The 12031-nt window shown below is 50.1% G+C and overlaps 1 protein-coding gene across 2 annotated transcripts in view; it reads left to right on the forward strand.

The window, feature by feature from the left end:
- The window catches only part of kmt2ca (lysine (K)-specific methyltransferase 2Ca), a 144682-nt gene that overhangs the window by 104179 nt on the left and 28472 nt on the right, over nucleotides 1-12031 (forward strand). For both annotated transcript variants that reach the window (XM_062520844.1, XM_062520845.1), the window contains exons 28-38: nucleotides 1350-1575; nucleotides 3740-3841; nucleotides 4688-4735; nucleotides 6468-6608; nucleotides 7269-7301; nucleotides 7682-7822; nucleotides 8410-8560; nucleotides 8749-8990; nucleotides 9354-9427; nucleotides 10153-10344; nucleotides 11642-11788. In XM_062520844.1, coding sequence (XP_062376828.1) covers nucleotides 1350-1575; nucleotides 3740-3841; nucleotides 4688-4735; nucleotides 6468-6608; nucleotides 7269-7301; nucleotides 7682-7822; nucleotides 8410-8560; nucleotides 8749-8990; nucleotides 9354-9427; nucleotides 10153-10344; nucleotides 11642-11788 — 1497 coding nt within the window. The remainder of the gene's footprint in view (nucleotides 1-1349; nucleotides 1576-3739; nucleotides 3842-4687; nucleotides 4736-6467; nucleotides 6609-7268; nucleotides 7302-7681; nucleotides 7823-8409; nucleotides 8561-8748; nucleotides 8991-9353; nucleotides 9428-10152; nucleotides 10345-11641; nucleotides 11789-12031) is intronic.

Here is a 12031-nt window from a genome sequence, read left to right on the forward strand (position 1 = left end):
TGCCCACACCTGATACTTGTGAAGGGGATGGTCTGCACACCGTGTAATGGCTCCAAGCCCTAATACTTCACGTGTTCTTGTGGAGACGTACAGTATGTCTGCCTGCCAGTTGAGGTGCGCGTGGTGATGGTGGAGTAATGGAAATGAGATGTCTCTCTCCACGCGCTCTCTCTTTTGTGCTCTCTTTCTCTCGCTCTTCTGTGCTCTTTCTCGGTCTATGTCCTCTCTAGTCTTTAGAGTCGATTTCTCTCTTTCTTTTCTTTTGCTCTCTCTCTATCTTTCTCTCTCCTTCATATACGTTCATATCTGCTTTCTCAGCTGCCTCCTCGCTCCATAACGGTATAGTAATAGAGTAATAGAGTAAATGGAAATGAGATGTCCAGGCCTCTAAAGGGCGGCGCTAGGCCCAAAGAAATCCCATGATGCTCAGCGCTGGCGGGGCAGCCATGCGTTTAGCGTGCCAGCTGTCACTTCCACGCCGGCTTGTTCAGCGAGACTCGGGGAGCCCGAACTCAAAGGTCTCTGCCGGAGCAACGGCACAACGGCGAGCGTGAATAATTCAGCGTCCCAGCGCATTACGCTTTTAATGTTTCAGCGCAGCGGGGAGTAGTCACCTCCGCCAGTGCGAGCGCCAGCCTGACGGCATCCACGCTCGGAACGAGCCGCTGCGGAACTTACTGGAACAAGTAGTGCGCGGACGTGCGACGCGAACGCGCGGGCACAGCACACGCACGTGTGTGTGTTTTTTTTTTTTTTTTTTTTTGCACTGTGCATTGCGCCATGGCATGTCACTTTGGGCGGTCCCTCGGCCTCCTGACAGATGTTCACGTCCCGGTACGTCAGCGTCTCGCTAAACTCGGAACATAATGTAGCAGAAAGCATCCTGGGACCGAGCGCCTTGTTCAGCGTGTCTCTCTCTCTCTCTGTTGGGCTGCCCCCAGAGCCACTCCGACTCTACTGTGAGATGCAGGGCCTTGTTACACACACACACACCCCCCCCACCACACACACACACACACACACACCCCCCACCTTGTTTCTCGTGCCCCAGTCAGACGTTCTGCCGGCTGGGCTTAGTGTTGATTGTGCCCCCCCTTGGACCAGAACTTAAAGGTGCACACGCACACGTTTTGGGAGATTAGCTCGTTTACCATCTACCTTACATAAGTTACATTAGAGGATACATAGCCTTCTCTACACAGTGTGGGCAACAACCCAGTTCTACTGTACACGGCTAGCGTAGCTATACAATATGATATATGTATACGATACCACATGATATGATATACGATGTGTCGTGTTTGTGAAGATGCTGTTGCTAAGCAGCGTGTGTGTGTGTGTCCCATCAGGAGGCCTTCTTCGGTAAGGAGCTGCTGGACAAGAGTAAGCAGAGCAGGCAGGCCCTGGAGCCGGCGCTGCTGGTCCATGAGCACGGGGGGGCCGTGCTGGCCGAGACCAAACCCCCCAGCGCCGCCAGCCGCTTCCTGGACCCCTCCTCCGACCCGCTGCTCAGCGCCACGGCAACCGGCACCAGCAGCACCACCGCCCCGGGCTCCACCAAGACCCGCACCCTGCGTACGTACATCTGTCCGTCAGTCCGTCAGTGTGTGTCTGTCCACACGCTCTCTCTCTCTCTTTCTCTTTCTTTTGTGATCTCTCTCTCTCTCTCTTTCTCTCTCTCTGTCCGCACTCTCTCTCTCTTTTGTGCTCTATCTTTCTCTCTCTCTTTTGTGCTCTCTCTTTCTCGGTCTATGTCCTCTCTAGTCCTTAGAGTCGATTTCTCTCTTTCTTTTCTTTTGCTCTCTATCTTTCTCTCTCTCCTTCTTCTTTCTCAGCTGCCCCCTTGCTCCATAAACGGTATAGTCTGCGGTATAGTCCTTTGCTGAATCTCTCTCTCTCTCTCTCTCTCTCTCTCTCTCTCCTTATTCTATCTTTTCTCATTTCCATCCTACACCTCTGTGCCTCTTGCTCCCTCTCTCCTTCGCTCCCTCTCCTTTTCCCTTCCCTCTCTTGCTCCCTCTCTCCTTCGCTCCCTCTCCTCTTCCCTTCCCTTTCTTATTCCCTCCCTTGTTGTATCTGCTCCATTCTCTCCCTCTCCCTTCTGTGTTGGAAGACGGCGGCGGCCACGTCTCCTTAGGCGCTGAGCCGTCAGGTCGTATCCGTCAGTGGCGATGTAAGGGATGCGCTCCTTGTAACCCCCCCCCAGCCCCCCCCAGCCCCCCCCAGCCTCTCCCCCTTCTGAGCAAGCACACTCTGGTAGCAACATCAGTAGCACAGACACAAATCCCTGCCTGAGCGCCCTTTTGATTACAGAGAATTCAGATGCATGTTGTATTTGTGTGCCGTTTGCAAAACCGCTACGCTAGCAATGGCAGTGCAGAGATTGGGTGCAGCGGATGGTGTCTGATTTGAAAACGCTACGTAGATGATTATGTATTGTTGTCCGGTAAAATCAGAAAAAAAAAACGCCAGAGGCCGTTTTTAAAGATGAAGACGCATATCCTGGCCCTGAATGTGAGACAAGCTTTACTCCATGCCTTAGCTGTGTGTAGAGGAGGTGAATGTAGACTCAACCTGTTGAGGGGGACGGTCACAAATACAGAACACTTAAACTATAGATTGTTTGGGGTGAATTCTAGAAGGAACTGGGAAAATAATTCACTCCTCAACAACGGTTAGTTGTGGGTGCATGCCCAGTGTTTGTAATCTCCGGCCAGCCTCCCTCTGAGGGAACACAGTGAAGACCACAGAAGAAGCAGCGATGTGTTCTGTTGTTGTTTTACCATTCATCTGCTCCCCCATACCTCTTCATATTGAGTTCTGTCCACCCTCACTCCACACCACACACACACACACACACACACACACACACACACACACACACACACACACACACACACACACACACACACACACACCTTACTGTACTTGTGTTGATGGTGGTCCTCAGCTTCAAGTTGACCTTGCAGTTCTGCCGACATAAGCATACACATACGCACATTTCTCAACTGAATTTCCACAAGTCCATATATAAAGTCTGTTGGTTTAAGCCATTTGAACACTTGCCAGTAGCAATTCTAAAGGCCTTCTGCCAAAAATCGACCGCGATCTCTGCAATCAGAAAAGAGCAGACAGACATTCAGGCCATACGTTTAGATCAACAATCATCCTGGCTATTTTTAGACGTGAGCAATTTAGCCTTGTCCAGCCTCGGTCACACTAAATCTCCCTATGACACAGAGAAGACTCCACTGAACTGCCCTTGTCCTGCTCTGTCCTTTTTCTTTCTTTTCATTTGTTTCTGTCCTTTCCTTTCTTTCTTTCTTTCTGTTTTTTTTCTTTCTCTCTGCAAACCTCTGGCCCTGTTTTCACCTTTAGACATGTGTGTGTGTGTCTGAACCCAGACTGAAAGCTCAGAGAGAACAGTTCTTCTGTCAGTAATACCGTTCTCTCCCATTAGCCAAAGCACCCTGTAAACACCCTCTTGGGGCGTTATTAGTATTAATTCACCTTAATGAAAATAATCAAAGGATATCACTGAATTGGGTCATTATGCACAACGGGACCTCTCCAGTCCCATTTTTAGTTAGCGATTACAGCTAGAGCACAAATGAGTTGTAATGGGCCTGGGATTAGCACTCTGCGGCTAGCTGTGAGGCTAGCTGGTACGGTGCGGTACGGTACGGTGCGGTACGGTGTGTTGATGTGTGAGGCGTGTGCCTGTCCCCTCACTCTGCAGCCCAGGCAGGGGAGGATCCGCTAGCGGACCTGGTGCTGGGCTCCGACGACGACCTGCTGGGAATGCTCTCTGACAACCTGGGCAAGCCAGGCCAGGACACAGGTACATGGTTACCCCCTCCACTGCCCTCCACCACTACACACACACACACACACACACACACACACACACACACACACACACACAAGTGCACACACACACAAGCGCACACATGCACACAAGCGCACACAAGTGCACACACACACACACACACACACACACACAAGCGCACACACACACACACACACACATGCACACGCATACATATTCAGTCACTCACTCACAATGACTGCTCATGCACTCACTCGCTTGTTCTGTTACACCCAAACAAAATCACTCTCACACACACACACACACACACACACACACACACACACACATACCCTCTCTCTCTCTCAATCACTCTTTGTTATTCCCATACAAAGTCTCACACACACACACACACACACACACACATACATTGAGTCCCGCAGTGGTGCAAAGCTTAGGCTGGCTCCTGGCTTGACTCCTTCCCTGCAGCCTTGGAAGAGAAGCACAGCCTCGCTTGTCGCTCCCTCCCTCACTCACTGACTGACGCACTCACTCACTCACACACTCACCCACCTCCATCTCATAGCTCTGGCAACCTGCTCCCTGTGAGATGGCCCTTTTTTCTGTTGCCTTCACACGTTCACGCTTGTCATGGCATCTTTGGGTTGGGTTCTCTCCCCCCTTGCTCCTCTAGGCTGGTTTGGTTATTGGTTTGCTATGTCACCCTTTTATGCTTCATATTTTTGGTTGTGTGCTTCTTGGAGAATTTTCTCTTCTTCTTTATACCTGTTTTGTAATAACTTTATGTTTATTTTGTTTTGTTTTGTTTTTCCTTTGTTTTTGTTTCTTGTTTGTTTTGTTTGGCTTGGGTTCCCGTAGGTCTTGATTTCTGCCCTTTCCAGGTTGGTCGCTCTGCCTCCCCATTCGGTAAGAGCCTCCGTAGTGGATCTGTCTTTCAGAGTAGAGCTCTACCCCATCTAACCTTTTTACCTGTGGCTACTTCCACCTAACACCCTAACCCCTAGACCGCCTCTCGAAACCCCTACAAACACACACTCACACTCACATGCACTTCTTATTCTTCTGCATGACCCACTTCCTCCACCTCTTCTCCCCTTTCTTTGTCGATTTCTCTCTCTCTCTCTCTCTCTCTTTCTCTTCTCTCTAGCTTGTTTTAATTCACAACAGCTATTTTCACACAAGCACGCTGTGTTGCCTTTGATTGCTTTAATGCGGCTGATTGGTTCCTGTTCTCATGACACATGAGTATATTCGCCATATATGGGTGTAATCCATGATTTCCTCCAGTGATGTAAATCTCTAATGTGATTCAGGACTCGCTCATGTAGGGTTATTTACGTATGGCAGTTCAGGAGCGAAGATGTGGACGTTCTGGTTGCCAGTTGCAAGATAGATGACTGGTCTGGGGTCAGTTTTCAACTTGGGGCTTTTTAACAGTTAGGATTAAAGAAAGCCGTTGGGCAGCTTTCCCCTGCACTGTGTTTTAACGTTGTAAATTAAGAGGGTGTCTTTTCTAGAAGCCTCTTGGTGAGCACTTGTGCTAATCTCCTTCTCAGAAGAAACTCGAGTAGACGAAAGGAGAGTGCGACAGAAAGGAAGAGAGAGAGGGAGAGAGGGAGGGAGCGCAAGCAAACACGAGGGGGTGGGTGGGGGTGGGTGGGTAGGTTTAGAAGGTCACAGAGTTTGATTTCACAAACATGGCTCTGTGGGGGCTCAGGATTGGTTTTGAGTTTAGTTTAGTTTAGTTTAGTTAGGGTCGTTGGCCATTAATGAAGATCCCTCAGGAAGGCACTCCGAGGTTCGTCCACTCATCAAACAAAAGTGCAGTGAGGCAAATGTTTGCTTTGTAAACCTGGCCGACTGAGGACTCCACTCCAGCTCTTTTGTGACGTCTATGACGTTCCGAACGCAATCACCAAGTTCATTGTGACAAGGTCGCCGTGCCCCCCCCCCCCCGCCCCCCCTCGGCCTCTGATCTATCAAGGCAGGAGCCCTCCTCCTTCTTTGAAGTGGAGAACTGGCTTTATTATGATTAATCATGGCCATCGGCTGCTGTGTTTTCTTGTGTTCTAGCATTGATTAAGCCATCGTCTTCTTTGTAATAGGACAGGATATGAGATGATGAAAGTCTGGCTATTTTTTTGATGGGGGTGCTTTTTTTTTTTTTTTTCTACGCGCGAGCGGGCAACACAAATGAGGTTCCTGTTATTCTTGGAAAATTGAGTCATGGAAGAAAAAAAGGAAGCAAAGGAAGGGGCGCTGAGAAAGAGCTTATTTCACCACAACGTGAGCGATTGGCATTCTCTTCCTTGTTCTCCTCGCGCGCCGCACGCTCCCCGCTCTCCTCCTCAGAGCCGGTTGGAAATAAATTGCTCGTCAGCTGTGATTTGCTCCTCTTAGAAGTGACAGGGCTTTTTCCCCCCTCTTTTTTTTTCCGCTTCCCTTTTCTCTTGTTTGTTTGGCAGGTTGGAAGGGTAGGGTAGGGTAGACGTGACGAGACCAGGGCGAGGTTGGCAGGAATCCAAATCTTTTTGAGCTGAATAAAATTCACACACACAGAGACACACACACACACACACACACACACACACACACCCACACAAAACTGATGGCTGACCTGTCTGCGTCCCCTGTTTAGCTGGTCTGGACATCGGGGGTCTCTCGGAACACCCCTCGGGCCCCGCCCATCCCTCGGGCCCTGCCCGTGGGGCCCGCCCCTTACAGGAGGAGCCTCTGGACGCCATCCTGAGCCCTGAACTGGACAAGATGGTGACGGACGGTGAGACCCACCAATCACAGACCTTGTCTCTCTCTCTCTCTCTTTGAGGCCTTGACTAGTGTCAGCGTGGCCCATTTTAAGTGGATCCCTAACCCAGTGTTCCCACCCTTCTAAGCTGTCTGGGACAATTAAAATTCATGGGAGAGGTTCATCAGGGGTGCTGTTAAGAATGCATTACGGTGTCAGCTCCAATGACTCTTGTGTGGCGTGCTAGCAGGCTGTTGGCTCCGCCGCTGGGGATGGGTGTTATATCACATTCATATACCGTAAGAACAGGACGCACAAGCCTGCGTGGCCTAACGGGATCTGCTCTGTGTGACGGCGGCAGGAAACCCACCCCCCGTGTCTTTCAGGGTTTGAAACATTGAACACCAGCTTCTTCTCAAAAGTGCCTCACTAACATGGCCATTGGGAATGCATGAGTGTTCACAGTAGCCCGTTTCAACATCACCATGTCTAAGCGAAGCCTACTGTAGCATGTTAAATGTCAACAGGAATGAGTCTATGGCTCAACTGTCGCCTATACTCTTTGAGTGTTATTATACAACATCTCTGTGGCTCTAGCATACTTGCTGATCCTTTGAAGTTCATTTTGAAATATGTATTTTGTAATGCAGGAACCTAAAGCATTTTGTGCTTTTTGTTTTCCATCATTTCCAGGTGCAATCCTCAGCAAGCTCTACAAAATTCCAGGTGTGTGTTTACTTATTACTTCCCTTGCCACGTAATGTATCCTTCATGTTATGATTAAAAGGAGACAGGGTTGACTTGACAGGCAAGTACTGTATGTAGAATTACTGGTCTAAGAACAATGACAAATTCCTCAATGACACAGTGTTGTTAAATAGCTGAAGAGTAATTGTGCTGATTCAATTCACCTAATGAACACGTTTGTCAAATGAACGGGTCAGTTGGTCAGGGAAGGCTGACCAGATGAAAGCATCCAACTAATATTACTGTGTAGCAGAGCCTTTCCCTCTTACATGATCTGTCTGTGAACTGTGTGTGGATTGCAAGGGGGAAGTAGGTACTGTAGACCTGCCTAGTCTGAAATGTGCTGTCGCCCCCTACAGAGCTGGAGGGGAAGGACGTGGAGGATCTCTTCACCGCTGTGCTGAGCCCCACCACCAGCCAGCCTCCACCTCTCCCCCACCCGCCCACGGTCAACCCCATCCCCAGCGCCCCGGGCACAGGCATGCCCCTGCAGAACTCAGGTACAGCACCTCCAGCTGCCCCACACACACACACACACACACACACACACACACGCACCTCCAGCTGCCCCACAGGGTCCTCCTCACTGACCTTAACTAATCCCAAACACTGAGCAATAAAATGGACGCTAGGGTTGGACTGGATATTTAGGTTATAATGAAGGAGCGTTACATCAGGACTGCAGCGAGGAGGAGAAACGCTCCAGACTTGAGATTGGTGCGCTGTCAAAGAGACGTGCTCTAACTGATTACTCAGTTAGAGCGCAGGAGAGGGGATAGTGTTGCGGCCGTATCCCCGTCCAGTCAGTCCTGCTTTAGGGCCGCGGGGGCTGAGGAGCGCTGGCGCTCGGGGCCGTCACACACAGGAAATGAGTCCTGACTCCACAGCGCCTAATGCACTCGCCGGGTGGAGATTGCGCCAATCAGGAGCAAATGCAGCCAGGGCTCTCTCTCTATACACACACACACACACACACACAGACAGACCCACACACACACCTTCACTCTTGCACGAAGCACATTGATCACAGTCACTTCTAACACTTGCATTCTGTGTGTTGTTGCTCTTCTCCCGGTGGTTCTGTCAGAGGGCGGAATGTTCCCGCGGATGCCCATGATGAACGGCATGATGGGACCCAACGCCGTCTTCCCGCCGACTCCCATGCTGCCCGGCGCCCCGGGGCCCTGCGGCCAGGCCGGCTTCTCCCCCCTCCACCGGATGCCCTTCCCCGACATGAGGTAAAGACCACAGCGGCCCACGGCCCGGCTTGACCCCGTCCCCGTCAGCCCCGTGATGACATAACCAGAAACGGATCCCTCTCAAGTATCTTAACATCCAACCGTAAAATCCCCGATGAAGTTTTGCATTTTTTTTGGTCAGCCTTTTTGATTTTAATATATTTTTTTCCCCCCTCCACCACCATCAGGGAGAAAAACTTTGGCCAGATGGGGGGAGACATGGCCGGGCCGTGGCCCCCCGCGGCGGCCCCCCCTGGCTCGGTCCCGGGCCCCATCATGGCCCCCCCGGAGCCCGAGGCCGACACCATGTCCAACGCGCAGAGGAGCACGCTGAAGTGGGAGAAGGAGGAGACCCTGGGGGAGATGGCCACCGTGGCCCCCGTCCTCTACACCAACATCAACTTCCCCAACCTGCGCGAGGAGTTCCCAGGCAAGAGCCCCCATCCCCCGCAGCACCCTCATGACCTGTCAAAGAGCCCCAGGAATGAGCCTCCTCTGCTGGGGTGGATGAGCTAAGCTGGGCTGGTAGTGTTGGAGATTGAAAACCAGCATGAAGTCCTCCTCACTTTATTTGATAATGACATGTAGATTTTTCCCAGTGAAGTCTAACACTGATTTCCTTACTGTCTTCAAATTATTAGAGTAGATCCACAGTATGAGTCTAACGCTGATTTCCTTACTGTCTTCAAATTATTAGAGTAGATCTATGAGTCTAACGCTGATTTCCTTACTGTCTTCAAATCATTAGAGTAGATCTACAGTATGAGTCTAACCGCTGATTTCTCATCCCCAGATTGGGCCACTCGAGTGAAGCAGATTGCGAAGCTTTGGAGGAAGGCGAGCTCCCAGGAGAGGCAGCCCTACGTGGTAAGGTGGCATCTGAGGTGGCATCTGAGCCGGCAGCAGATAGCACAGCGGCTTCTCCTCCTGCCCGCGGATAACACAAATCTGTGGTTGAGCCGACGGTGCCCGCTGCCAAAGGATTTTTTTGTCTGGTGATGGGGAAGCAAACACGGAAGAATGAGTTGTTTGCTTGTTTTGAAAAGAAGTTGGAGACAGTGAGAGAGGGAAGGAGGGAGGGGGGGGAGATGAGAGCAAGGAGAGAGGCAGAATAACAAACACGAATGATCACTCGTCGTCTCCGGCACCGCAGATTTAGTGCCGTCTCAGGCAGATGTCTCAGTTCAGCTTTACATGAGGCACTGGGGAAGTACATTGATGTGTGTTTGCCCATGCCTTGTTTTTGTTTCATACCCCCACACACACACACACACACTCACACAAATATATAAGCTAACAAACACACAACCACGGCTGGAACTGTAATCACACACAAGTGTAACCATCATCCACTTGTGCATAATGTCTAGACATTAAAAAAGGAGACGAACCAACCCAGTTCTACTGCAGCAGCCTCTTATTTTGTGCTTAAACAGCAACTCGGCACTTTCCTCTCTCTTCAGGCTATTGTGTCTGTTTGCTGTTTCTCTTGGCTATTGGCTATATTTTTGTTTGTTTAAGACTCCTCCTCTCCTCTCTTCTCCTCTCTATCCTCCTCTCCTCTCTTCTCCTCTCTATCCCCCTCTCTCCAGCAAAAGGCCCGAGACAACCGGGCGGCACTCCGCATAAACAAAGTCCAGCTGTCCAACGACACCCTGAAGAGACAGCAGCAGCAGGTGCCTGACCCCTTTGACCCCAGCGTTCCCATGGAAACCGAGGCCATCTTCAAAGACCCGCTCAAGCACAAGGAGTCGGAGCACGAGCAGGAGTGGAAGTTCCGACAGGTGACCCATCAGCACCTGGGGTCGGGGGTTGGGGGTTGGGGGGGCGGAGGGCTGATTTGAGTGTGCTTTATGTTTTTGGGAGGGGGGGGGGGGGGGGGGCGCTGGGTGCTGGGTAGCGTTCTCTTCAGAAAGGGCACCTCTGTCTGCTCTGTTAAGCTGGGTTTCTCAACCGCAGAGAATCTCAGAAAAGAAGCTAACAAAAACAAATTAATAAATCAACCAAAAAAAGCAATAACAAAAAAAACCCCCAATACCCAACTCTAACCCGACTTTCAGATTCATCTCATTACCAGTCACTCATATACATGTATTAACACATGACCATCTGACCACTGCAGCCATAACGATGCTGACAAATTGCTAAATTCTACGTAGGTATCGAAAAACAATCCAAAGTTCTGTTGCTTAACAGAAAAAAACCCATCATCTGGTCCCTAATTGCATTCCCAGCCCTGGGTCCATGAAAGCAGCCCTTGAATGGGCTCTATTGGGCTCTATTGGGCTCTATTGGGCTGTATTGGGCTGTATTGGGCTCCATTGGGCTGTATTGGGCTCCATTGGGCTTCATTGGGCTCCATTGGGCCGTATTGGGCTCCATTGGGCTCCATTGGGCCGTATTGGGCTCCATTGGGCTCCATTGAGCTCTATTGGGCTCAGTGGCAGCTCCTGCAGTACATGCCTCACAGCTTAGAGGGCTGGAGCGCGGGGGCATGAGTGACTAGTGTGTCACCGGGTTTGTCGGGCCCAGGCGTTGAGAAACCCTGAGAGAGAGAACAATGCCAGTCTTTGTGTGTGTGTGTGTGTGTTCATTGTAGGTCACACTGCCTTCATAACCATAAGCGCAGCATGCCAAGAGAAACTGTGTGTGTCTGTGTGTCTGTGTGTCTGTGTGTCTGTGTGTGTGTGTGTGTGTGTGTGTGTGTGTGTCTGTGTGTGTCTGTGTGTGTGTCTGTGAGAGAGAGCGAGAGAAAGTGAACCTGACCATGAATGAATGTGTGTGTGTGTCTGTATGTGCGTGCGTACGTGTGTGTGTGTGTGTGTGTGTGTGTGTGTGTGTGTGTGTGTGTGTGTGTGTGTGTGTGTGTGTGTGTGTGTGTGCGCGCGTATAAGTGCTTGCACGTAAAGGCAACAATCTTAGTGTTAACCTATTTGTGCATTTAATTCCTGTTAATTTATTAATGGACCATGATTTTAGACATTTTTGTTGGCATGAATGTGCATGGCTGCGTGAGTCATTTACTTTAATACATTATGGCATTCTCGTGCGGTCTACTAATTCTTAATTTGCATTGAAAAGGGAGAGATAAATCACATGAGGGGACCCCTTAAGAAGCAACAGGAAAAGGTCCCAAAAAGCAAAGCCATAAAATCAACAAATAAAGACGTCCTTTTTGGACATTCCAACCAGGCAACTATAGCTGCAGGAAGTGGAAAGATTTCTCTGGTAAGATCCCAAGGCGAGGCACTACTCTGGCGATTCTCTGTCCAGAACCAATAAAAGAAAACAGACAAAAAAAATTTTACTAGGTGTAAGAAAACAGTGAGGTGAAAGTGTTGAACGTGGAAGAGAGGAAGAGAAAGTGATTAAGTGTCATATCATTGCTCCTTGGCTCTGTGTAGTGAAGAGCCTGCCACCGTAATGACTGCTAAAAGCTCTACTTCTCCACCGTGTTGTTAAACCTTCTAC

Source organism: Sardina pilchardus, chromosome 19, assembly GCF_963854185.1.
Source record: "Sardina pilchardus chromosome 19, fSarPil1.1, whole genome shotgun sequence".
NCBI lineage: Eukaryota > Metazoa > Chordata > Actinopteri > Clupeiformes > Clupeidae > Sardina > Sardina pilchardus.